General features: G+C 35.8%; 1 protein-coding gene across 4 annotated transcripts in view; it reads left to right on the forward strand.

Moving 5' to 3' along the window:
* UMAD1 (UBAP1-MVB12-associated (UMA) domain containing 1) overlaps positions 1 to 27,114 on the forward strand; it is an 82,034-nt gene that overhangs the window by 18,189 nt on the left and 36,731 nt on the right. Inside the window, exon 1 of one of the 4 annotated variants that reach the window (XM_085310546.1) lies at positions 24,413 to 24,514. The exons of the other annotated variants lie outside the window; for them this stretch is intronic. Coding sequence (XP_085166672.1) covers positions 24,466 to 24,514 — 49 coding nt within the window. The 5' untranslated portion in view covers positions 24,413 to 24,465. Of the gene's footprint in view, positions 1 to 24,412; positions 24,515 to 27,114 lie in introns of those variants that run through there. 4 annotated transcript variants of the gene reach the window in all.

A 27,114-nucleotide genomic window follows, 5' to 3' on the forward strand; every position in this document is an offset into this window, starting at 1 on the left:
CCCTCTACTGGCTTAGTGGTCTAACTAAGTAGCATGGACTTTCTCCCTTTTCACTAACCCCATAAGAAGGACTATAGTTGACAGTGCTTATTTGTAAAATAATAGGATCTTATTTTGTGTAGAAATAATAAAAACTGTTTGGTACATTCTGAAGGATATTTAAAAATAATAAAAACTGTTTGGTACATTCTGAAGGATATTTAATTATTATAAATTATGGAGAACCTCAGAGTATAAAATCATATTTTATAAATATTACCTGTATAAGGCTTTTTTAAACATGAAGCACAGTACTGCTGTGGTAGCTAGTTTAAAATAGCATAGGGCAATAGAATTATGCAACACTCTTGGTCCTCTCATTATCCTTATATTCCTGGGATAATTTATCTTGCCGTATTTGGGTTTTTTGCAGTGCTCTGTTTTAAAACAAAAAAAGCATAGCTCCTCCTTTTTTTTTTTCTAAAGATGCCTCTAAATTATTTTCATGATACTTTTTACAGATTAAGCAGTACAGASTTATACCTGCTTAATGTAAGCAGGTATCTTTCAGCTGCGCATCTTTTGCACTTGGCTTCTTAACACCTATTCTTGAGTAAGAAATCCTTTCTTTTCTAACCTCTTTGATGAACCAGATGAAAAGCTAGGGATGTCTGTTATTTTTTCTTTTGCATTTTTACTTCAGAAGGAATGGTATGTATAAGTTTTTGCTTATGTTTTTCCCTTCTGTCCTTTCTCACTCCTCCCCCCTAGCCCTCCCCAACTCAACTGGGGACCACTGAAACTTCTAAATCCTCTGCACTCCCAGGCTGATATTTCTCTATGTCTTAAGCACATTYTTGACAGCATAAGACATCTGCTTGCTTGCATTTTGTACCTAAAATCAATGAGCTTTTTGTACAGGGAATGAATTATGAAATCAAGGTCGTTCTGGTGAGAACATGTCTAGGCACTTTTGATCTTGACTTTTTGATCTTGAAGATAAGGCTTAACATGGGATGCAAGAACATGTTCTTGGAGGCTCTTTCTTCAAAACTTGTCTGTCCTTTCTATTTCTTGTGGTGACTTTCCTCAGGAATACCATTACCTTTGCCATCCAGAGAGCAATCAACAATTAAATTTGTTATCTGTCTGCATGACTTAAAGTAGCGTGAGTGGTCTAATGTGGTATCTGGAGCATTAAGGTCAAGTCTGTTGGTCTCATGTTCCAGAAGTTCAGTCTGCCCCTTTGAAAGGTTTGAACCATGTGCTACCCTGAGGTGCTGCAGGCAGAAGGTGATAGCTAGCTGTGCAGTGTAGTATATTRTGTGGCTTTTGTTTTTAATTTTACTCTGTGAATATGTCTGAGAAGATTTTTATTACTGTAAAAMCACTCAAAAGAACAGGACTGGTGTTAAAATAGTAAAACCAAATAGTTTTTGAGAGGTCAGGATTTTGAGTGTGTTATTTAAGATGGATAAATGCCCTATACAGTGCCTCCAGAAATCATGTGAAAGCTAGTAAGAGTATAATGTGGTCCTTGTCCTTCTTCCTTCCCTCCAAAAAGCCAACCCTGGTAACTGAGAAGTGATACTCTGAATTATAAATTGAATGAGCTGCATGAAAACCAGTTAGAAAGTGTAATATGCACATAACCAGGATAACTAATGGGACCTGCAGTGTTGTAAAAACATGCCAAAATTCAAGCCAAACAGAGGTAGAAGGATCTTCAAGTGCATTTTATACTGCTAGTTATTAATACCCTATCTGCTTTTAAATATTGCTAGCTTATTGTGTATTTATAAATCAAAGATAGCCAGAAAAGCCTTGGTTCATACACCTGACAGACAAAATCATACAACATTTAAAGGAAGAGCTTTCTGTATTTTTATGCTTCTCACATTATAATGGTATACTAACAAATTAGAATTTTCCTTCTTAAAGGAAATGTCTTGACATCTTATTTTTACTTACTGTGCACCCTGAAGCTAATCGTGGTGGACAGACTCTTGTTCGTGAACTTGGGAAACTACAAACTGATGAAGAAGCTCAGGAACAGTTTGTAGATTCCCTTGAAACCTCAAGGATGTGTTTGTTTACGGTTATATCTGTAGCCTTCCTACTCTCGCACTGTGGATTTATACACTATTATTTTTGTCAGTAGATCTCTTGAGGTTTCTTTGCCAGTGGCAATAATCTGTGCTATGGTTGTGGTGGAAGTGTTCAATGTTTAAATCTCAGTATATGCTGAGGAAGAGAGTGCTAGCAATTAATGAACTAAGGCAGTGGAAGCTTAAAATGTTTGATGGTGGGGAAATCCACAGGTTTTCTGTAAATTAGTAACTTTGATGTAAATGGATAGAATAAATATGGCTGGAATAAACAACATTATGGATGGGGGAGGCTTTGTTGTATTTAGTTTCTTGTAAACTAAGTGTGCTGTCACCCTTTCTCCCCATAAATTCTACACGTTTTAATATGGGAGTGTTAATTATTGTGTTTTTTTCTCCCCTCGCTTACACAATACAGAGAAAAATACTTTCAGAATGCTACTAAATTTTGCTGCATGTGCACCACCTGCTTCTGAACAAAATATTTCTAGCAAGCCATATGTATATGCTTTTCTATTGCCAATCTGAGTGTAAGGAATTATTTTCCTGACAGTCAAATGAATTAATAGCCTGAATTAAAATAAATATGTGCATTGGAAATAGATTAGATACAAAATTAAAGTTGAAAAGAATCAAAGCTAAATACAGAATTAATCAAATGAAGCAGAGTTCCACAATTCTTGTTGCCGTGAAAGCTTGTTGTTTACTGTTCAAAACAGTAATTCCGTTGACTTCCAGTGGAGTTACTCAGTCAGATAATAGTCAGAGTTGCGAGAGACAGGAACAAGTTAAATATCTGGTCCAGTCTCAGAATACCATTTTGTTATTGTGTTCACTGGAGGAAATACTGTACGGAGAATACCACGATAGAGTCAAGTGTATTAGTATTTTCCATGATCATGACCTCCTCTCTTGACACAGGGGAATTTCAGAGCGTTAAACATGGTGTATGATGAAACCACTGCAACTAAATTCTCTGTTACTACCTTAGAGCATGGGAAGAAATGGGAGACCGGCCAAATATGTCTTTAATTTACTTTTGAGCTAACTGATTTCAGGTGGCCTGTCCACTGGGTTAGAGTGTCCACATAAATTAGAATGCCATTTTGACCTCAAAGCTAGCAAGTTTTAAAATGAATAGGTAGTCAGGTAGAAAAAACATAACTTACAAAAGACATGATGCAAAGTATTAGGTATCCCCGTTCAGAATTCAGCTTCTGTTGTTTGTAAGACTGTATCTTAAATCTAAAAGAAACCAATAGATCTTAGCTAGTTTCCAGACACTTGGGGGAAATGTTAGGTTATAACTACACATTATGGCTTCTTTWAATTAAAWTTTTTTTWAAAAAARAAAAACAACTTCATGCTGACAACAGTTTACTTTGTGTCTGATGAAAATAAATATTGTAACAATCTGGKTTTTTTTAAAAGAAATCAGTTTAATCTTTGGGGCTCATGTATTAATGTATTCTGCAGATGCATAYGATTGTTTCTACAAATCTTGAAACTAAAAATTTGTAAAGTTTTCTTTCCTTGGGTAAACTGGAAACARTGTTAGTATGGTTACTAGTATGGTTACCTGTTGTTTTTTGTATTCAATATAAGTTAAAAGTGAATGCCATCTATTTTGTATGCAGCTGTCTGTGCATTTTCAATATAGGAGGAAATACAATCAGTTCAGCATGACTGGATTACTATAAATAGTTCCAGAAAATACCTTCATTTCCTCTCCATATTTATTTCTGTAGTATGCCTTATTATTCTTYAAAAAGTTTTGTAGGATGCAATGAAAGTTGAATGTTATGTTTTTATTTAAAAATTTGAAGTTATGGCACAGAGTGGTGCCCATGCTTGAGAAAAAAATATAATTTAAAATAAAGTCCATCTTATCCCAAAGAATTTGGGCTTGTTTTGCTCTTTGACTGTTAGAGAGGTAAAGAATGCAAGTATCTTGGATAATAATGATGAAAATAAGAATGCAATGTATTCTTGCACTAAAAACATGAAAAATATTTTGGGAACTAAATACTACATTTCTGCATTAATACGTTCTGCATTAATATACATTTCAACACTTTTTTTTTCTTCTAGTGGATTGTAATTAGATTTTTAAAAAAGATTATATAGATTTTCTAGCTCACTTAGTATGTACTTCTCGGTGAAAAAGTTGAAATTTTACACTTAGCATATCCATTGTGTGTGTCATCATCTACTAAGCTAGTGTGATTGCATGCTTCTTACTAGGTATGAAAGCTGTTTATCTTGTGAGTCAGGCAAGTGCAGGATGCAATAATATGCAATACCTAATGCATCTGAAAGGAAAGCGCATTTCAAAAGAACTGGCAGTTCCGTGAGCAGCGAAACCAATACAGCCTGGTCTCCTACTGCTTTATTACACCCTAACCTTAGCTCCCTTCCTTTTTCTCCTTCAGTCCCCTCCCCTCCCCCTGCAAACTTCTCTTTTAACTCTAGCCTGTCAGCTTGGCAAGAAGCAGCACGTTTTGCGACCAGCTAGCGTGCTAGTCCAACGCAGCTAGCACACAGAGCAGTAGCCCCTCTCCGGGAAGCGTAGCAAAATGCTTGGCTTTGAGCTGCTGGTGGGTAGCAAGTGGCTAGGGAGGCTGCTTGCAGTCATATAACCTTTGGTTGTGGTGATCTGGTTTAGCAGCTCTATTTTAGAGACTCTCGTGAAGCTTAATTGACCTAGACCAAGGATCGCAAAAGTTATTAATGAGTAACAAAGGAAAATACGCRGGCCTTGAAACTGCAAAAGCTTCCTTTTTTATTTTTTTTTATTTTATTTTTTTTTAAGAAACATTAGCTGCCTATGGCTTGAATATTTAGAAACAGTAGGATTTTTCATTCCTCGTGCCTGTATTGATGTTATTAACTTTTTCTTTTAGAAATATTTTCAAACTATCTTTTTAATTTTTCATTGTTTGTAAGCATTACGTGGAACTTACTAATTGTGGAAAAACTTGGATTTTCATGTCCTGTCACTGTTGCTTTCTCTTTTCAGTATTAATAGGATGGTTCAAGGATGTGTTCTTTTACTGGTATAACTATTGTTTATGTATATAAGATTTGCTAGGTTAGTTTTACATTGACACAAACTTAAGTAACTGTAGCTCAATCTCTTCCATAAACCCTATTATTTATATATTATGAGCATTATTTGAAGTATTGTGACACTGAATTGATAGTCTTTCTTTTGTTTTTGTCTGTATTTGTTCTAAATGGAATAATTTGATTATTACTTTCACATCTCAGAATGGGAAACAGATGACAGATTCCTTGAAGGGAAATATGTTGGAGTGCACACCTCTTAGCAAGGTCTGTCAGTATGAGAACACTTGCCTGCCCGTTCCCAGTATCTTTATCAGGGAGAATAAAGTTCTGTGCAGATAATTGCCTTATCTCTGGAGGATTTTACCTCAAATTTAGATTTTTTTTTTTTTAAAGTCTATACTAGACTTGCTAAGAAAGTAACTTTCAGGAAAGCTATTAAAAGGTGATATGTTTAAATCTAGGAAAATRCTGGTACTTACAGTTCCCAAGGACTTGATTTGCCCCATTGCATCTGGCAAGAAAGTTTTCTATCATTTCTGCTYGTGCCAGGGGAAGACGGCAAGCTGTCTAGCCAGATACAAGCTGGATGTTAAGGAGTGAGCCTTCCTGCAAGGAAACTTGCTGCAACCCTCAAGTTTGAAGTAGATGAGAATATACACATGGTATCAAGAAGAAAGTGCTAAGGAAACCTGCAGTGAAATAAATATGCTGGAATGTAAATTAGGGGTGACTCTCTGCAGAAATAAAGCTATGAAATTTGCTGTCACTAAAACATCTTATTAGGTGAGTTCAAAGCCTGTCACTGGTGAGCTCACTGGTTTAAGTAGAAACAACAAGGCAACCTGTCTGAGAGCAATCATATGCCAGAAGCTGACTTAAGAATATGATAAGCTAGTGATATTTCACAGATGCATCTTTCTCTAAAAGAAAGTTACTTGCTTTTGCAAATCTGTATGCTGGCTAGATACCTAGGTGATTTGATACTTCAGATTCAGTCCTTTCAAAGGGTGGAAGGGTAAGTATACAAGAGAAACATGTCAAAAAATGCATGGGTTTTTAGAAGTGCCACTAAATGGGGACAGGTTACCACTGCTACATTCCTAAGAACACAAGTTGCCATGTGGAATTGCAGTGAAGGTTACTGAGAATAGATGGATGAAGCATGATACATAGTGGTACTGGTTGATAGTTTCAGAGACACTTAACTATTAAAGCCAAGCATCATCTAAAGAAAGTAGCTCCCTGACTGGACTGACATTGTTGGAAGAAGTACTGACATAAAACATGTATGCATACAGATGCATAACCATTGCGAATTTGTGGTTTAACCTGATGGATTCCAGGGTATTTCCAACTGAAACATGAGTGGTTTTACTGGTGTGTTTAAGGGACTTTATTAAATACCTTGGTACGTTTAAGAAAATGTGTTATTTAAATCAGGTATTTTTCACGAGAGATGTTAAGGCAGGTCTTTTCACAGTGAATTAAGTACATGTGCTGTATCTTGCAGTGAATTCAGGTTGAAGAAGGCAGAAAAACTTACTCTAGTGCTAGTGTGAAAAATGGGTGATTATCAGCGGACCCGGATGAAGTCAGAAATTTTGTAAAGCTTCAAGAAAATCTGTAAATTTCCAAGAAAAGTACGGTCATTATTTGTATTTCTGCTCTATATACCAACTTTTCTTCTTTCTGCTTCCTCTATGTTGACCAAGTTAGCTTTTGTTAAGATTGATGAAGTCTTAATACAGTTAGATTTTCAGAAAGTTTTAACATTTTTGTGTGTGTTACGTATAGAGATGAGGTGTTTAATATTGCCTGTGGAAAGTAACTTCAAGCTTATTTTTAGTATGAAATAAAAGTTCTTAAGAATCCTTAAGTGTTGAATAGGGCAGTTATCATCCTGAAAAAAACTTACAGTGGCAGTTTTCAGCTTGCACTAACTCAGGCTGGGGAAGAGACATATCTTTTAGTTTATTTGTTCACCATGGTGACCTGTGAGAATAAAACACTGTAATTGGTAAATCTGATTTGATATTGAAGCAGTTCTTCCATGTATATTTATTTTAACCTCTGTTCTACTTCAGTATGCGTTGAGAAATAGCTGGAAAAAAAATCTGTATAACCCTGCAAGGCTGTTCAAATTGTGCTACATGTCCTGCTAGAGTGTAGACATTGCTAAATTTGGGGGACCTAGAAAATACAAAGTAGAAGCATATAAACTCTGTTGCTCTAAATTAAAATGTACCCGTTGTTGAGACTTTCTGTACCAGTCACAATTTGAAAGAAGAATTTTGGAAATGTCTGAGTAAATCTTCAAATCCTTGGTATGTTCAATGCAAGAGGAACTTGGACAAAGTTCTATTGGCTCTATTATGTAGGAAGACACAAAATTATTTTCATGTTTGTTCAAATGTTGAAATTCCCCTTTCCATTAAAAAAAGACTAAGATATTCTCATTTTGCTATTTTCCACAGATTTTAATTCTGATATTTACCCACATGTTCTCTTGTTGCATTCCAAATACTGCTGTGAATGGATAAATTTGACTAGCTTGATAAAGCTGTAATTAAGATGGAGAGGTTCATATGTCATGTGTGGGTAAGGTATGCTGTGCTTCATCTCTGAATTATGTTGGCTTTCTGTAGATATGACTGAAATATTGTCCTGCTGCTTCTTCACCTGAAGCCCTGGGGATATAGTCAGAATATGGAGGCAAACTGATTTGAAGAAATCTTCAGTATAAAAGTGAAGGAACAATTCATCATCTGATGCAGATCYCTCATGATATGCCTGTAGTAATTATGGCTAATCTTTTATAACTTACTGTGTACAAACAGAACTCTAGTTCTGTCTTTTGTTGCCACAGCAGGTAAATCCAGAAAAAATCTGTGTGTTTGTACTATTAATAATTGTTTTTTTAGGTGTTCAGAACAGTGAATTCCAGAACAAGAGTGCAGCAGCTACCTGCTTGGCCACACTGCCACATGCTGGCCATCCTGATGTCGCAGTATACATAGATGCTCTTGCTGGTTTTGKTGCATCTAGGATGAGGAATTCCTAATAAATTCCTAATAAATAAATTTGTTTGATTCTAGAGAGGAGCTGCCCTGTTCTAGGTGGAGCAAAGTTTCCCCTGTCTGTGCATAGTCCACCAGGGGGAGATGAACACCAAAATTTGTAGAAGAGGTTTTGTTAAGGATTGTCAGTTTGAACAAGCAATCAGCCTCTTGGCATCTGGTGACTGCAAATACAATGCCTTATTGCCATTCCTGCGAGTCAGAATCAAGACGTAAAAGGGTGGCTTGGTTTATACTCTCGAAAAATGAGCTGTGTTTTTAATTTCTTGCTGCTGTACTTTTGCCCTTCTGAAACCTTGTAGGAAAGAGAATAGTTAGTGACACTGTTAGGAATTTTTTTAAGCCATTCTGGCTGGATGGCCTGTGATTTAGGGGGCTGATTTAACCAAAGGGGTTTAGGGGGCTGATTTAACCAAAGGGGTTTAGGGGGCTGATTTAACCAAAGGTTGCATCTTCGGTGCCTCTGGGTTTGTCTGTGTAGATGAGTGCAAACAGACTGGTTCATTTTGACTGAACTGGGCAGGTTGACTGGACATGGTACTTCCATGTTTTTTAAAATGCAGCAGTGTTGAAATGTGCCTGAGCTAATGACCTGCTGAGAGCAAGGTTTTGATTACCTTGGAGCTGCGTTGTCTGGGTTGGAGCTGCCTTGASATCTGCCAGTGTGGAAAGGTCGGTGAGGGAGCTTGCTTGTCAGCGTACGCCTGTATAGGCACATCCTCCAGCTCAAGGGCAAGGCTCTTGCTCAGTCCCCATCCAGGAGATGATACGAGGGAGGCTTACAAGAGTATCAGGATGAGGTGGTTCTTTAGGTTTATGAAGGCAGTACAGCTTTAAAAATAATTAATGTATGGCTAGTGGCTGCTACAAAAGTTATATTATGACTTATTTTACCATGTCAGTCCAGTAAAATGTAACATAGGGAAGCTGCATTTGAACTAAAAGGTCACATGTCTTGTAATATAATCTTCTGAGCGTGATCAAGAAAAGGAAGTCATGTTAAATGCCTTTTTTGGGCATCAGTCTTGTTCCAAACCCATGAGTTTACTAATAAGCTCACTTAAATCTCTTGTCAATTTATTGTCTCAGTAGTGATTATTTTCAATCCAGCAATTTTACTCAGAATTGGGAGCTTTCATTACGGCTTGGTGTTTAATTCAAACATTTTTAACAGTTTGTCATTCTTAAAAACTATATGCCTTGATAAACATTCTTGTTTCAGTTACATGTCCGTATCCCATCTTTAAAAACTGAAAGCAGAGTTGTGCTTTTTAAGGGCTTTTTGAGGGCATTATATTGCAACTTATCATTGATGAACTGATCAGAACCAGATCAATAGATTTTTGGCACCTGAAATTTCCTTTCTTAGGCATTAGTAATCAAAATAAATGGAAAAAGGTATTTATTTGTAGATTCTATCTTATTTTAGATGTCCGTTTTTAAAGGAAAATCCTGCACATTATCTGGGCACATTGTAATATCTTTCACAGTAGTGTATCTGAATATATTTTCCTATTCTCTGTATTGTGCTTACCTAAGATTTTCTGGTTTTGTAGTAAATATATGTACTGGGGTTTGGCCAGTGAAATAAATTGTTGACTTCTCCTGAAGGGTATACTTAATACTTCCTTTAAAAAAAGTTGCAGGTTTTATAGCTAGATGTACTAGATACGGAAACTTTGCTAACTGAAAGAAATTTAAAAGACTAGGCTTCCCCTGCCATCTGATTCTGACATCAGGCTACAACAGTATTTAGTTTCAACTTATCTGCGTTCAGAATTATTCAAAAGTTTGTTCAAAATGTGGATAAACAGAACTGAATGTGGATGCCAAGAATACTTATTTAGCTATGTCATGTCGTGTTCTGTAAAGATTTGTTGTTAACACTGTTAGCATTAACACTTTACTCATTTCCATTTTATCGTGCTATAAAAATGTTTCATATTGATAGTTGACAAAAAAATTGATAAGGTAGATTTTGGAGTGAGGACAGTGTTTTTTATTCCCTCTTCCATGGTGTTTAAAATAGCAGAATTAGCTAGGTTGTCAGGGCTTGATGTARAAGTCTTATAAGAAATTTTGCATTTAGCTGGAGAATCCTGTAGATGTCAACTTAAAGGTAAAACAGTTAAAAGTTGTATACAGCATGTTGTAAGTAGTTGTCAAATATATTTACATTTGATTTTTGCCATGTTATTTCTGGCCAGCTGCTGAATTTAGGAGAGCCACTAAAATTGCGGATGTGGAATATTTTGAAAGACTCTGTTTTGGTTTTGATTTTTTTTTCTTTGTTTACTCAAGAAATATGTTCTTTGACAAATGGCATAAATCTGCTGTAGTGAAAGGTTGTACAGTTTATCTGTAGCTCAGTCCAACCATGTTTATTGAAGAACTTGTCTGATTCTTTACTATTTGTTATTAAGGACCACATTTACCAACTTGGAAAGTGAAGGGGAATCCAGACTTTTACCACTAATTGTTTCCTTCTTAGACTATTTTGCTGATTAGTGAGTGTGAGGGGTTTCAGGTTTTGTTTTTCTATTGTAAATTTGTATGGTGAACCATGTCAGTTTGCCACAACATCCTGTGATAAGCATGTTTAATTAGCGAAGAACCTCATTCTTGATCTTTTTCTTTCACTTTTGCATTCATCTGCTTCTGAATAACATATTAAAAAGGAACTAACTTCACTGAGATCTCATGCTGGCATTTGTATTCAATGAGTCATTGTAGTTTATTGCTGTATGATCAAGATCTAATTTGATTTTTAATCATACAGCCATGTGGTGTACTCTTGAAAACAAATAATTGAACGTTGAAAATCCTGATTTATGTTTTACCAATTTATTGAAGTCTGATCTCTGTATAATATTAAACTTCATAGCTGTCTGTTCTCTGAATATATGAGGACCCAGCTATTTTTTAGTGCACCTTTTGTGCACTAAAGGCTCAGTACTCATTTGTGCAATAATGTGGATAGTTTTAGTGATCCAATACAGAATGAGAACATTTCTGTGCTACACTATACAGGGATCTTCCTGAAGTGTGTCAATTAAGCACACAGTAGGTGCTTTATGAGAAGAGGGTATCTGGAATCCAGGCTTGAGATAACTCCGTTTCAAATGAAGCAAACAACGTTGTACGAGTAGGGAGTAACTTGCTCCATTAATCACAATTGAGAGAATTCCATGATTCATGATTACCACAGGAAATAAAAATAATAATAAAAAAATGCCGTAAGCCTGTGTTTTTAAGTAGGTTTTTGTATACGCAGTTTTGAGTTTTCTGTAACAGGCTGATCCGGAGCACATACAGTGAAGGTTAAAGTATAAYTTGCTGAGTAGCATATATGACAACTTGTTTAGGTTTATATGAGCATTTGCCGTTACCCGTGACAGATGCCGTCTTGCCTGCTATTCTGGGACAGGCTGGCGGATCGTTTTCGTTGGCCCGCGCAGACCCGCGCGTGTGGCCGCCGAGGAGCGGCAGCTGCGTGTCGCCCCGGTGCGAGCCGCGCTGGCGTGGCCGCGCGCCACTCGCGTCGCAGCGCCGAGCCAGGCCGAGCGCCGCGTGGCCAGCCCGGCCCCGGAGAGGCGGCGAGGGCTCCGCCGGGGCCGCCGCGCGCGCGGGGGAGGCGGCTGGCAGCACGACCTCGCTCAGCTGCAGCTTGCGCCTAGGTTGTTTCAAATTGATTATGAAATCAGCCTTTTGAGGTAAACCTAGAGACCACATGCGTACTTACTGAGTTTCTGTAAAGACAAAAAAAAAAAAAAAAAAAAGAGGAAAATCTAGTACATCTTATAAGAAGACTTTTACAATTGAATGAATGTTCATAGTAAATGTTAGTGTTTTTCCGCAGTGTGAATTCTAAGATGGTGTGATCAGAAGAAATGTGTAGGCAGGGTGAGGGAGGCTGCTTGTTTTCAAAAGCAGTTCTTTTTCTGAAAACCAGGCACTTTAATAAGACTTAAAATAGAAGTAATTAGAAATATAAGATATCTTACAGTTAAGTGGAGAATACATTTAATGTAAGTGGAAAATTGATTTATTGTATTATGACTGAATTAATTTCACTGATGTAGTAATTCAGTCGAGTTACCTCTCTTCATGCTCTGGCTTTCTGGACTTACTGGATTTCACTGGTTTTGTCTTACACGGGTAGGCTGAGCAGGTTAATAGAGAAGGTAGAGAGCAGGATGCATCCGCATGCAGCTCTCTGAGGGGGCTGTGTGTTCGTCTGAGGGGTTTAAGGACACAGGGTTTTCTGTAGCTGCAGAATTTTCTCCTGGCACAGCTTAAGGCAAATACAGATCTTGGTTTCTGAGTAAGGAACATATTTTAAGCAAGTGGTAGATTGTTGGCATGAAACTAGATTTTTTTTTATGCCATAAAAATCATATAGACTGAAAAGTCTCAAGTCATTCATTTACAGTAACAAATTGTCAATTTGTATATGACTGAGTAACTTTTTCACACAGGCTTTTCCTCTTTTTTTTTTTTTTTTTAGGTGCAATAGGGTACCACCAAACTAAGTAAAGATTAGCACATCCTTGATCTGTAAAACTTTTTTTCTAGTCTAGTTTACCATGTAGTGTGTAATATATTTTAGGGGTTTCAGGCAGTTACACTTAACAGTTTGATGTATATGCTTTCCTTAATTATTTAATTTTCTTCTTATACCTCTATTTATAGGGTTACTAGGGATGTTTTGAAGAATGTAAAATCAGTATTTTGCATCAGGGAGTACTTAAAAAGAAAAAGTTTGTCTCAGGAGTGCAGTTAGTTAATTGCAACTTCCTATTAAGTGACAGATCACTTAGAAATCTGTTTTACCAGAAAGTTCTGTTAAATGCAGAGCAAAAATAATTTATTCCTTAGAACTTTGAAAGCAGATTCTTATGACATCTATTTCACACCTACAGAATGTACAGCTTTAATTGACCAATATAAAGCCTGGGGCTTTAATCTAGTTTTATATTCAAATCTTAGCATTCACAAAGTTCTGTTCACACATTTCTACAAGAGAATTAGGTGCAGGGCCGTTCAGAACATCGAACTTCCTCATGTGTTATCATTGCTCCCTAACATAAGGAAATCATGCATATACTAACACCATAATATGTTCCAATCTAGATCAGACGTATTTTTAAAAGACTAAGTATGTTAGTTTGTCAAGAATTAAATCTCACTTTCAGAAATACTCTACATTAAAAATCTTCAGCTTCCTAACAGTGTACAGGAAGCAAGTGAAACAAACTACCGACTGAAAAAGAAAAATCACCTCCACTTTACTGTACAATGTCCTCGTAGAGCAATGCTCATGTAATAAATTTTAATATGTACCAAACTTTTATGTAATAAAATTATATGTCCAGTTGATAAGAGTTGGGTTTTTTTATAGCTTCATTTATGGCACTATCACTATCCACAGAACTCAGAATGCAATAAATGACTCCTAGAAGTAGATCAACTAAATTACAGCTTAATGCAATAGTGATGGGTACAGTGGAGGAGTGATTATGTTGTGCCTGAACACTCCTGCTGGCTAGTCATTAGAGGAATCTACATTGGATTGCAAAACTTTTCTTTTTTTTTAATTTCCCTGTACTAATATGGGGATTATAATTTAGAAAAAAAAAAAAGAACTAGGAAACAGTCTGTTTGAGGGAAATACAAGATAATAAACTGTCTTAATTTCTTCAGTAGATATGGATATGTTAAAGCCCAAAGACATACATTTTTCACTTCAGGGGTGGAATAAGAAAGGTTGTACATAGGTTTCAGAAAATTATGGTGGCAGTTACTTATTCTCTTTTCTATCTTTTTCTTCAGCTCTTTGTAATAAAAGTCATATTTCAACACTGATTCAGACAAAATTGTTGTGTAGTAGTAATTCCTGTTTGGTGGTAATTTTCTAAGTTGTGTCTAGTAGCCAACTTTCTGATTCACTGTTATGGAAGGTGTGTATGCATATCACAGAAAGTCCCTGTACTGAGAGTTTGTGTCTAAAAGATAGATAAAACATTTGCACAAATCAGGAAAGAGATGAGAAGTGGCGGCTTTTTTTCTTTTTCAGAAATAAAGCTGGAGTTGTTGTTACTAAGTGGCAATCTGCTGTACATGTTCCGGAGATCAGAAAACTCTTATGAAAACTCTTATAATTCTTTTCTTGTAATTTTTCACATGGATGGCTCTTGGCATCAGGGAGTTCATCAGAGAAACCAGCTGATGTTATCTTCATGAGTAAATTGGAAATGAAAATTAGCAGCAGGATAAAGCTAAAAGGTGAAGGCTTATTCACACTAAGGAGCTAATATAAAAAGGGTGTCAGTGTGATGTAGTCAGAAGAGGAGCTCAGACTGGTTTTGGCGTCAGCATTTTGAGGTTATGTAATTCACTCATGTAGAGGCTAACTAGTATGGTAACTGAGTTTTTTGGAGCAAATCTTCATGGTCATAACTAAAATGATGCCCAGACCATGGATATAGATGGCTGTTAGAATCTAGTGGTGACTACATTTTCCCTTTCCTTTTCTTTCTGCTCTACGTAGAGACTTTTTTATTGTAGAGTTACTGTATTAGCCGATGCAGTGAGTTGACGGTCATCAGAATTAAGAACACTTCTGTCAGCCAAACTATTCTCAGTAGAAGTTGTGCAGTTTGAGAGACTTGTCCACTGCACTGGCTTTGGACTATCATGCTCTGGACTAGCATGTGCTTGAAATCAGAACACTGGCTTTTAAGATTGAATTGTTACCTTTAGGTTTTTTTTTTTTTTTTTAATCAGCCATTATTTTAATTATTTCTACCTCTTAGAATACAGAAAACTTTACTAATAGCATTAGTTGTATTTTTTTTTCTCGAAGTCAAAATTTAAATACATCACAGGATGTTCTAGGGCAAATAGGCCAAAGATTTTGCTTTGAAAAGAGAGAAAGGGCATCAGTGTAGTCTTTTTTGCTGGCTTTTACATAGAGTTGGTCACCAGCTACTCCAGCTGTTGTCAGATGTCCTTATTGTGATAACATACGAGACTCTGCTTGAGGTTTGGCCAGATGGTGTCACTTATGGAACTGAGAGCCAAACTCAGGAAATACAGAAGGTAAGGCATGATTACACTGTGTTAACTGTTTGTCTGTATACATTGTATTAATGGTGCTAGTTAACGCCATCAGGTTATTTTAAAATATAAATGTTTAAGATGTGACTATACTTTACTTTCTGTGCTTAAAAATGATCTTACACTTATGTTATGGATTATTTGCTCTAGTGTCTTTGACCTTAAAATTACAGAAATTTAATTGAATTTGCCTTATGTTTAAAAAGCAGATTAGTCTTTGAATTTTTAGTTCAGATTTTCTCTCAGTAAACCACAATATGTGAAAACGTACTTGCACATTATATTGAAAGCTTCTGTATTTCTCCTATACTTTTCAAAGGAAATGTTGAACAGTCAAAATTTAGGTAACCCGATCTCTCTAACTAGCATAGAGTTTGTCTTTCAAAATTAGTTTTTAATTCACTTTGGTTTTATTTTACATATTTTATATGTTTAATTGGTAAAATACCTTTAGGAAGGGTAAGTATCCCTTATTAGCCATGTATCTAGCTAGATAAACTAGACTTGCTTTTGGAAATACAAGCACTTCTTTAGGTATGAAAATGAAAAATGCTGCTATATCTCAGCTAGATAGAATTCAAGGCAACTGCTCAAAATTTAGGTAAACTGAAGTATCCTCAGAAGAAAAGAAAGGTGGCATTTTGAAAAGCAAAGGAAGTGTTGTAGGCCTCATTCTTTTAGAGGAAAGGAAGGTTAGTTAGAGGATAGGGATTTTGAATTGCTGTACAACCAACATCTTTTCTGAGGCCATAGTTTTAGTATCCTTCAGTTAAAATAAAATATAAGACACCTGCATTAAAAGCTGTAGTCAACTCTGAGCAGCCATTTTGCATTCATATCTCATTTTCAAAGCTACTGCATGCGGTTTTAGGCTTGAAGTGTTCTATAATCCAAACCCTAATTTTTCTGTCTAGTCTATTTGGTCTAATAAAAGATAATGCCTTTACCCAGAAACTTGGTCCTTTTTGAGTTCTTAGACCTACAACAAACCACCTCTGCAATTATTTTTGAAAGTCCCTTGTTATTTATCTGAATTTCTAAATGGCAAAGATTTATTTTATTCTCGTAGCTATCAAACTCTTTTGTAACCTGTACATGAGATGCTGAGATTCTAGGCGTTCATGTCCAGCTTTTTCTCCATGCCAAATCAGAGAAAACATAATCAAAAATCCCAGAATAAAAGATACGCAGTGATAATAAAAAAGATGTCTTAACTCTGATTAGGCTATATGCAATTCTACATATTTGTAACATTATTCAAGCAATTTTTTCATCTAGTCAAAATTGTTGCTGGTTCTTAGTCTATCCTTAAGAAAAGAAGTAAGATGCATGTGTTATCTTTCCTCTCCTATCTGGCCCATCTCTGCTTTTTGGCCTTTCTCTTTTTGTTCTAGCATTTTGTTAAGAAACAAATCTTAAATAACACTTTTGACTAAAATAATAATTTTAGTTTTATTTCGTAATCTTTTAGCAGTTATATATGCTAGTACTTTTCTTTTAAATTTGTTTGCTTTAACTGTAGTAAAAGAAGTAGAAAGATCCTTTACTTTTTCAGCAAAGTAAAGTTGGTTTTTTGAGAGTGTACCCTTTAATTTTTCTTGACACCAGCCATTTTACATTTGACAGTCTAGTATTTGCTCTCTCTTTGGCAGGTTGGGCTTGTTTTTCAATGAGATAAGCAGAGTTTTCAGTTCTTATCCGCAAATGGATCAATTGTGTTATTACTGGACCAAAAGCAAAACAGGCACTTCAGATGGCAAGTTGTGCTCACTTAAAGTGCCAGCCCAGTTTAACTCTTCTTGCCTCACACTACTATGCAGCACTTGTATGTGAGTGTTGTTTCCAAGCCAATTACTCGCATACGTTTAAAGAGCAATCAGATCTGGTCTGTTAGGTTAAGATAATATGAACATAAATGAACATTCTTACAAATAAAATATAAAGTAGAAAACCAAATGTAGTGTGAAATGTTATGTAAAACRCAGGCACAGCATAATTAGCAAAGGACAGTAGAAATGCTATTTGTTAGGACTTGAATAGTAACAGTCAATTAACTTCTCACAACGGGAAACAGCAAAGCATTTAACAAAGAAACATCATCTGTCTCCACAGCATAAAGACTACAGAAGAGATCACAAAACTGAGACAATGAATAGATACAAGTAACGAGGTATAAAAAAAAGAAGTGGTAGAGTTCATATTTCTTTGCAAAGGAACATGTCTTCATATTTTCTAATAATTCATAGATCTTTATTTTTTTTAAAAAGCATATGAATGGCACTGGTTTTGTATAAAGCAATCTTTCGCTTACAAAACACAACTATGTGTTTATGTTGTGGTAAATAATGTGGATGATATAATTACAGACTTGATCATCTAGATATGGCTGTCATTATTCAAACTAACTACAAAAAAATCAGATTATGAGTTCAAAGTTAATGAGTAAGGATATGATTAATGTTTCTTCCCTTCCTTTTCCTCCGTACCAGAATAATGGCAGTGATCTAAGTTGTATAAACAGGGAGGCAAAGCAGCATTGTGTTAGATGCAGGGAGAAGGCAGGCGTAAACAAATCAAGAGCACAGGCACTTGTAATAATATCTAATTTTAGTATAATGCATTTAGCATTTTTACTGAAATACTTTGACTTGCCCCCAAGAAGGCTCCAGTGACCGCTTCCATTATAAGTACCTTCACTGAATTTGTTGTACTGGCACGTGGATATTTGTGCCAAGCTTCTTTTGATAGTAGAACCTTACTATTCCTACAGCTGGTTTGATCTTGCATCATTAAAATTAATTACTTTTCATGGGTCCAAGAACAAACCCCATGAGAGGATACAAGAGGCATTTTAAGAGTAACACAATTAAGGGAAGAAATAATGTTATCTGGAGACATTCTGTTATCTAGAGTTTCTGGCTTGCTCCCTTTCCTGCAGCTTTTCCAAAGAACAAATGTAAGGGCTGTTGGGAAAGGTACCACTTTGGATTTAGCTCCCTGGAGTAGGTGAGGATCTGCTTGTACTGGAATTATTTTGAGGAAGATTGATGCTGCATAAATGTTCAGTAGAGTTTTAATAGATGTGCTAAGTTTCTTAACGATACCACAGGTTTTGCTGGTGATGTTTTTTACTCTATTCAATTACCATTTTAAAAGTCCTGTTATATAGCATATGTAACTCGGTATTATTCCTCCAGTTATTGCAAAATAGCAAAAACAAATCCTTCCCACTTCTCTGCCTCTACCCACCAAAAAAACCCAACAACACTGACCCACATTTAAAATAGAGTGATGAAGGCCAATCAAAATTGTTTCCAGAAACAGTGGATGGGAAAGGAATGGGGCAGTGACTGGGGGGAAGGACTGGAGTCTGCATCTTGTACCTACAAGTGAATGTCACCAAAAAGAGTATGTTCATGTTGGAAGTGAAGTGAAATGATCCTTCTCTAGGGACAAAAAAGTAAAATAATTGAGTTACTTTTTTTTTTAGGCTTTTTATATCAACTTCTGGGCCAACGCAGCCACGCAAATGATTGTTGGGTGAGGTTATTGTGACTAATGAATTACTCGTACATAGAGTGTACAAGATATTCTTGATCTAGTGGTGGTACAGTCAGAGTTGTGCATGCAGATCTTGTCCAACAGTTAATGTAACTTTATTATCTTGTGTATAGTTCATGTATTTTTAATTGTTTTTTTTTCTAAAATGTTAAAGACAACGTCCACTTTAGAAGCTCTTTGAGTGTCTGTGAGCAATGGGAACAACACTGTGGAAACTGTGAATGTCCCCGAACACTTGGCAATAAGAGATTGAGCATGATCTGATATCTTGAGGTACTATGGACTCTAATACAAATGAAATTTAGGGTATGAACAATATGATATTTTGTATTAAATCTCAGATTGCAATTCAAAATAGTTATTTAGATTCTATGGACATGCATAAAGTGATTTTTTTTATTCCCCTGGCTCATTTTCTGCAGAGCTCTAATAATTATTTCTCTATGAGGATACTACTGTGCTTTTGCAACTATAAAATGCCAGCTGCTTCTGTTGTACAGATGTTTCAAGGAACATTCTGCTTTTGGATAATTTCAAGTCAAGAGAAAGACCTTCAAAAGAACCCTTCATATATGCCTCTGAAAATCCTATCACAAATATTTAATATAAAATGGGCTGACTTCCAGTACCAAAAATAGGGTGCTTTTTGATTGATATATTTGCATATAAAAATCTTGTGTCGTAAACAGCGTTGCATTATATATGTGATTAGTGATAAATTTGTAGAGCTTAATGAATTGCTGTTTTTCCATTGATGTGCAGTAACTGTCTGTGAGTGTTCGCATATACCCCATTTCTGAGGCACAACCTACTAGCTTTGAGCACCATTCTTAAACCATCCATTGATATTTAAAAAAAAGAGGAAGGGTAATTTATGACTACTAGAGGGGGGTCATAAATCATGTGGGGTTTTGTCTAAGAGGCTTCCACTTCAGGTGCAGACAGACAGGACTGGTGAGTTCATTTAACAGAGCGCTGTCCCCAAAAGGGGCTGGCCTGCTCTCCCCTGCTCCTTGAGTCAGTCCAGACGCTTGCCTGATTTCTTAGTGATTTGATTCAGTTCACTAAGCTGGTGAAAAACAAGTCAATCCCTCCCCCCCAACCCCAGCGCTTTGGGGTTTCCTGCCTGCTTAATAAACTGAACTGTCTCACCAAGGCATCAGATGAACAGCAAAGACAGTGTGAAGGACCAACTCTTCTAAGCGGCAGCGAGCATTTAGCTTGGTTCGCTCTCTTAAAAAATCACAAACTGGGAATGACCGCATGCTACATAATTTATAAGAAGCAAAAGCATGTTATTTCAGGTAAATACTTTGTAAAATAAACTTGAGATACAGCTTGGAGGTCATGCACTTAGAGTTGCAGTATAAAAATGCAGAGATACTCTGCTGCTGTTGAACAAATACTTGAGCAAATATGGAGAGTGGTAATGAGTCTGTAGAAAGGAAGTGGCATAACTGGGAGATAAAAATGCAGAGATGCTCGCTTCATTAGAGAGCAAAATGAGATAGAAAATACTGAAAAGGGATAATGCTTTTGTTCTACTAACAATATCCCTCAAAGACAAATATCACCGTCAAGAGAAGCGCATTGCTGTTGGGAGGAGGGTCTCACAGTCCCAAGGAATATGACTTTCCCAAATGTTGACAAACACATTTAAAACACAAACTGATCACTGAACAAATGTTCTATTAGTTAAATAGAAACTTGTAGCCAGTAATCTGCTGCTTCTGTGCACTAGTTATTTCACTTCTGTTATCTCTAAAATGCTTGAAAGGTAAAATCAGCCCTTGCCAGTTCTTCGAAAAAGTGCACGTTTTGTGAGAAGTATGAAGGAGAGTGTACAGGGGCCACTTGGCCTCCAATCCAACCCTGGAGAAAGCAGATCACTGTACCAACTAGGTGATAAGGATCTTTGTAAGATCTGAGAGTAGAAACTTGTGCAGGGCATTGCCTGTCGTAACCCAGGCTGATGCCTTCACTGGCAAGCTGTACTGCGCAGCCACCGTRCATTTGTTTTCTTCTACTTCTGTGTGTCACAGGGTTCTGCCTCACAGTCTTGTCTTCCAGCTCCTTGGCTCGCTACTCACACTGTGTCTTTCGAAAGTTATTTACCTTCTCAGAACAAACTTTTGCCAGTAAATCAGCAAATGATATGTGAAAAAAATAAAGCTGTATCACTTTATCGTTAAAAATTAAAAAAACAAGCTATAAAGCACATCCTTCTCTGACTCTCTACCCAGCTGTTGTTCTAGGTTGCTCCTCCATGTCTTGAATGTTGTTATCTCTGGTAGTAGATTAAAAAAAATATTAAGGGAGTGAGAGGATAATAATTATGCAAGATGGAAAATGTTTCGCTGCAGCAAAAAGCTACTGCTATTGCTTTTGCCATATATAACCATTTATTGCTAACTTTAGTCTGTACTATAGTAGTACTGCAGCTAATCTGTTGTGCCTTGAAATTACTCCTTTCTTTCAGTTATCCACACCTAAAAGATCTTTATAAGTTGTTTTTTTTTGTTTGTTTGGTTGGTTTTTTTGGTAACGGAAAATGTTTTGGCTTTTGAATCTGATGTTATTATAGTCTTTCAAATATCAATACTGTCATTTTTAAATTAACGGAAGTGCAGATGGCTGAGAACAGAGGGTTCATGTGATTTGAATGGTCTTAATCCTGGATTATTTAAGTCAAAACTCAACTTTAAAATATAATAATAGTACATAGCAGGAAGGTGCTTAAAAAAATTCTGCTTCTCATGGTAAGTGAAGATGTATCTAGCTTCTTTAAAACATTTATTAACTTCCTAACAAAGGTCATGATAGTATCCAGTTTATTTCATTATTGCCAGGATATTTTATCAAAGTGGGAACTGAATCCAAACACTACCCCCCTGCCATTTGTAGTACTGTTAGGTCTGCTTATTTCTGATTTAACATCTGGTGTTTGCAGGTTGTGCCTTGTACTTTGTCACCAAATCCCTGTCAAACTTAAATAGCTGGGATTTCAGAAAAGGTACTTTGTAGCCTTGTGATACCCAGTACAAACTTTCAGATCTGCCAAATGACTAACACAATGACTGCTGTATTTGCATCGTGCATTTGAGTGTTCTTGAAAGCGTATTGATCTTGCTTAGTTTTTATTTTACTTTTCTAAATGCCTAAGCAAGTTTAGCTTCCTTTTGAAGCAGCTTTTTGTGAAGAATATATGTTTGTGAATGTTGACCTCAAGACTTTTTTTTGAAGCTTACTTTGATTTTTGACCTTAATTTAAATGCTCCTTACCAGCTTTCTTTTGAGCCTTTAAGGAATGTCACCTGATTTCTGTGAGTCATACTGCTATAGTARCAGGTCTTACATTTGAGTGAATTGGAAAGTATTATCAAAAGTTAAAACTACAGAAGTGGTTTCATAGTTATGTTATGGTTATGTTATGGTTAAAACAAGTTTCTTTAATTTGCATCCTAATGATGATTCTGCATTTATTTTAATTCAGAACCTCCAGAATGGAGAGTGTTCTTGATAAAACGTTTATTAGGTTATTAAAAATAAGACTTATGTTTTTCATCATCCCCTTTTATAAATATTCAGTTGCCATGAGAATAATGCCTAGTGAGTAAAAATGGTCACGTATGATAGATGTCAAATGGGTTCTTAATTAAAAACTTGTAATAGTGCTTTTTCTCTCTATCCTTGATGAATTCAAGTGAGACATTTTTCTGCTTATACAAGGCCTAGGCCCATCAGTGATTGAAAGGCAAGCTCTGAAACAGGGGAATAGCTAGCAAAGAAGGAAGGTGGTCTCTGTAAAAACACTGGAAGGATGTGGGAGCAGGTCCTTTGAAAAATGTAGACAAGTTTTTCAAGTAGCCCTTAGCAGATCTAGTACAATGAGTAATTATTTTCTGAAGAAACTAAAAATATAGGTTCAATATGTAGGTCCATTAAATTCCCTCCTCCCCTGTCTCCTCCCTATGTCACTTACGCTAAAAAGCCAAAAATTAAAAAATGGAAAAGGAGTAGTATGCTAGCGTTTTGGGAAGGGCCGGAGTTAATGAAGTCTTGACTGCTATGGATTTGCTTCATGATTTATTGCAAGATCTGGCTGAAGGTTTTTTTGTAGTCAGAGGATTAAATTCTCAGTCTGCCCAGCTGCCTTCTTCATGAAAGCTGTGAAGATGTAATTATTTTTGAGACTTCTGTTCTTCTCTCATTTGCTTGAAATGAGTTGCTTGACCAGGCTGAAAGGCGGGGGGTTGTCTGCATTGCTCTGAATGTGGGTTGGGTTGGTTTTCTTAATTTTAATCTTGGGAAAAAATTTAAACAGTGTATCTCATGATATATGATGATAATTTATAGATAAATGCATATAATTCTTCAAATACCAGAATTTCAAAGCCACTTTTGTTTTAGAGGAAGTAGAAACTTAAACAAAGGAATTCTGAATCTTCTTATCCTAAGAACAAGGAGATGTAGAGAAAGCACAGGCGAAGTTCCATTGCCACGGTTCTGCAAGGGGCTCATAGAACAGCRCCCTAGAAAAATGATACATTTCTCTCTTTTTCTTCCTAGCTTATGGCTCACTCTAATGAACAAGGATGGTCAGTGCAGGAAGGGTCAGAACAGTGGAATAAGACCAGCCTGTGTGGAGCTGCAGCTGCCTATATATCGAAGAGAAAGGCACTGAGGAAGSGCGATGGCAAGGCAGGTTGTCTGAAGGAAAGCAGCTAGTATGACTTCAAGCGAGGATGGTTTGATCCGAGGGCAGACCACACTGTGATAGAAAATTCAGAGGAAAAACAATGGATGTATACTTCTCCTTGTAAAGAAAAAGTAGTAAAAATAACAAGCACTTCCAATTTAAAGTAAACACTCTTTTTGTTATATAACGAAAGAGGCCTTCCGTTTTATATAATACGTCCATACAACATTAAATTCAAAGGTTTTGGTGGAAGAGGTTTGTCATTTACATGAAGATCTTTAGAAATCACAGTATGGAATTTTAATGAATTCTGACTGAAAAACGTAAATAGTTGAACTAACCTTCCAGCTTTTCTGCCTAAACAGAATGTCTTTATAGAGTAGTTTCTAAGGAAATACACTTTTCATCATCTCTGATTTCCTGGTAGAAAAATGGTAATAATTTATTGTCATTTATCATCTAGTACTATATATATATATATTTTTAATGTTCCTGTCTTGTTAGCCAGACTAAGCCATTTACAGAGTGMTAATGTTGTATATAAATACAGCAAGGGGCTATTGTTTATATAAATGTCTCACAAAAAGTATAATGCTAAATTGGGCTTTTATGAAAAGTCCCAAATATTACTGACATCATGCCTTTATGTTGTCCGGGAGCAAACTAGCTTGTGATTAATCTTACAGTCTTTTTTCTTTTTCTTTCTTTGTAATTTGTGTCTTTCTATCTACCCTCATGATACTAATGGATGGGAATAATCCATGTCAGTGTAAAAACCAGGCACAGTGCTCCTCTTTGAATGCGGTGTGACAGCAAGTGCTGACAACTTGAATGCTGGCAGCGCAGAATACAGATGTATAATCCTGCCTATTTGCTACGTGTGAAGGAAACTCTGGAATCAGGTGGGAACTCCTGTGTGGAGAAAATATTATGGATAAATATCCATCCCATCTCACTACTCATATTTTAGTTTTCCGGTAGGATTATTCAAATCAAAGCAAAATAAAAATTCCTGGGGGGACAGCTTTTGGTGGAAATGGATTTGTACTCTACTACACAGAAAGAATTACATTGAAAATTATAAGTATTGCAGCAATCCCCAGCCTCTAGTTCATTGTCTCAAGRTACCAAAAAGGTAGTAATAAGGCCTTTGGCCCTGATAGTCCAGAATAGCAAGAAAAAAGGAAATATCATGTGGCTGCAATGTGGTTTTTTGCTAATCCAGTTACCTTTGGATCAGTGAAGGCTGGGAAACACCACAACATTGAGTCTGTAGGATTCATGGATTCTGATGGTGAATTCTGAATTCAGAGTCCTTTCCTTGCCTGTTCTCACAGCCTCAAAAGAGTCTGTGTTTTCCATAATTGGATAAATAAGTATACAAGAGTGAAAATCAAAAGTATATTCAAACTGTTAATCTTTACTGTTAGAAGTATGAATTTAGAATACTTATTGCTATCTTGTATGTAGCTGTATTAAAGTGAAAATACTGTCTGATGGTTACTAAAGCATGACTTTCTAAAACAAAACTAATAGTTTTGTTTCAAGAAGTTCAAAATTTATCCTGAATTTAACTGGCTCAAAGATTTGTGGTTTTTTTTTTTTGTTTGTTTGTTTGTTTTTTTCTTTTTAACTGGAAGTAGCACAGTAGAACTTTGTGTCAGGGACTGTGGTAAGACCACTGCAAATTCTTGCTTCTCCTAGGCTCAAAATTTGTCAAAAAATAAAAATAAAAAAAAAAAAAAACAGTTCTGTAAAATGGGATATAAGGTTTTCAGAATGAAAATTGTCTTTCATTAAAATCTAAAATTACAAGTTATTTGCAAATAAGCTTTACTTTCTTTTCATCTTTCACAGTATCTTTTCTGTATACAACAGAGATTCAAAAAATATTTTAAAACAATTTAAAAAGTCAGTTAATTTTTTCATATGGACTGCATTGACATGGGAAGCCAAATCCATCTACCATTGTGTTCTTAAAATACTGAGATTTTTTTTAAAAACTACAAAAAAGATACCAAATAGTTGTTAGTGTGTTATCCCGAGTTAGCAACAAGAACCTAAAATTTGCTTGTAATTGTTTTAAAACACAGCAGTGATGTATATAACCTAAAAACAATCCTCGTTAATCAGGAAAACAAAATCAAACCCTTCCCAAATTCTAAAGATAAAATGAAAAGTAAAATAGACTAAGTTTGATGAGGGTTTTTTTTTCTGTTTTTCTATACTGCAAAGGTAATTTTCTGAAGCATTATATAATCTCTGTTCTGTACTTAACTTGTTGTTTCTAATCTAGCTCAAATATAATGGGGATGAAGATAAAAAAAAAAAAATGAAATGGTGATAGAAGAGGGATTTAAAGAAAATACCTTAACAGAGCTCAGCTTTCTTTTTCATGACTGGGAACTGAGTGAATTTAACACCTGGAAGGAATTGGTTCTCATTTTGGCATCAGTCAATATTAGCTTAAGGAGAATTCCTGATTTTTTTCATTTGAATAAAATGAAGAGTGTTTTCAGGTATGTACAACTTATTTCTGGCTAAGACCACAAATAAATTTCATGCAGTCAAATAACTAAAAAAGAAAAATCTGACTAACCATTCACTCTTTTTGAAGTATAAAAGTAAACTTAGCTTTAGAGTGTTTCCTGGACACATGGTAGCTGAACCATCAAGAAATTGATGTTAGGATTTTGTAGGAAACCTCCGTAATAGTATTAGTTCTGATATTTTAGTGAATGTAGTTCCAACAGAGTAGAAAAAAATCTATTTCAACGTTGTGTTTTGTATTATTTTGTTGCCACTTTCAAAAAAATGAGGCAATACATACAAAAGTGTTGCATTGCAAGTGGTACTAAATATGGTTTTCGTCCAAGTTACATGTTATGACTTGATTTGCTGCACTTTGACTGTAGTGAGATTGTTTTATTTCATATATTTTAGAGTAGGCAAGTAATTGCTTGGAGAGCAGGTGATCGGGAGCTGATGGATATTTTATCTTGATGAAGGAGATCATAGGTTTTTGTGTTACTGTGTGACTGCATGCCAATAATAATAGTTGTGATGTCTTTCAGGAGTTGTCCTGTGACTGAATGTGATACTTAACAGCTTTACTAGAGATCAAATGGTGACCAGTAACTTGATTTTTAAAGTTTGGCATTGTAGTTCCCATTTATTTCATCTGCAGACTTGCTGTAGATACTCTTTTTAAAAGTATCTGTAGGAACCTGCATGTGTGTACACTTGGGGGAGGGGTTGTTTTTGGTTTTGTTTTTTTATTCATAGAGAAACACTGACATAAAAATCAAAAGCTCAGGGTAAAAAGAAAACACTTGTTTCCAGAATAGTCGAGACTTTCTTTTTCTTTTTCTTTTTCTTTTTTTCTTTTTCTTTTTTTCTTTTTCTTTTTCTTTTTTCCCCAAGTCTTTGAAAATTTGGAAGTAGTGTGGTTTGTTTTTATTGTGAAAACTTTCAGGAAGAACAATTCAGAGTCGGTGCCATT

Source organism: Rhea americana, unplaced genomic scaffold (genome assembly GCF_003343005.1).
Source record: "Rhea americana isolate MKP2758 unplaced genomic scaffold, rheAme1 scaffold_32, whole genome shotgun sequence".
Classification (NCBI taxonomy): Eukaryota; Metazoa; Chordata; class Aves; order Rheiformes; family Rheidae; genus Rhea; species Rhea americana.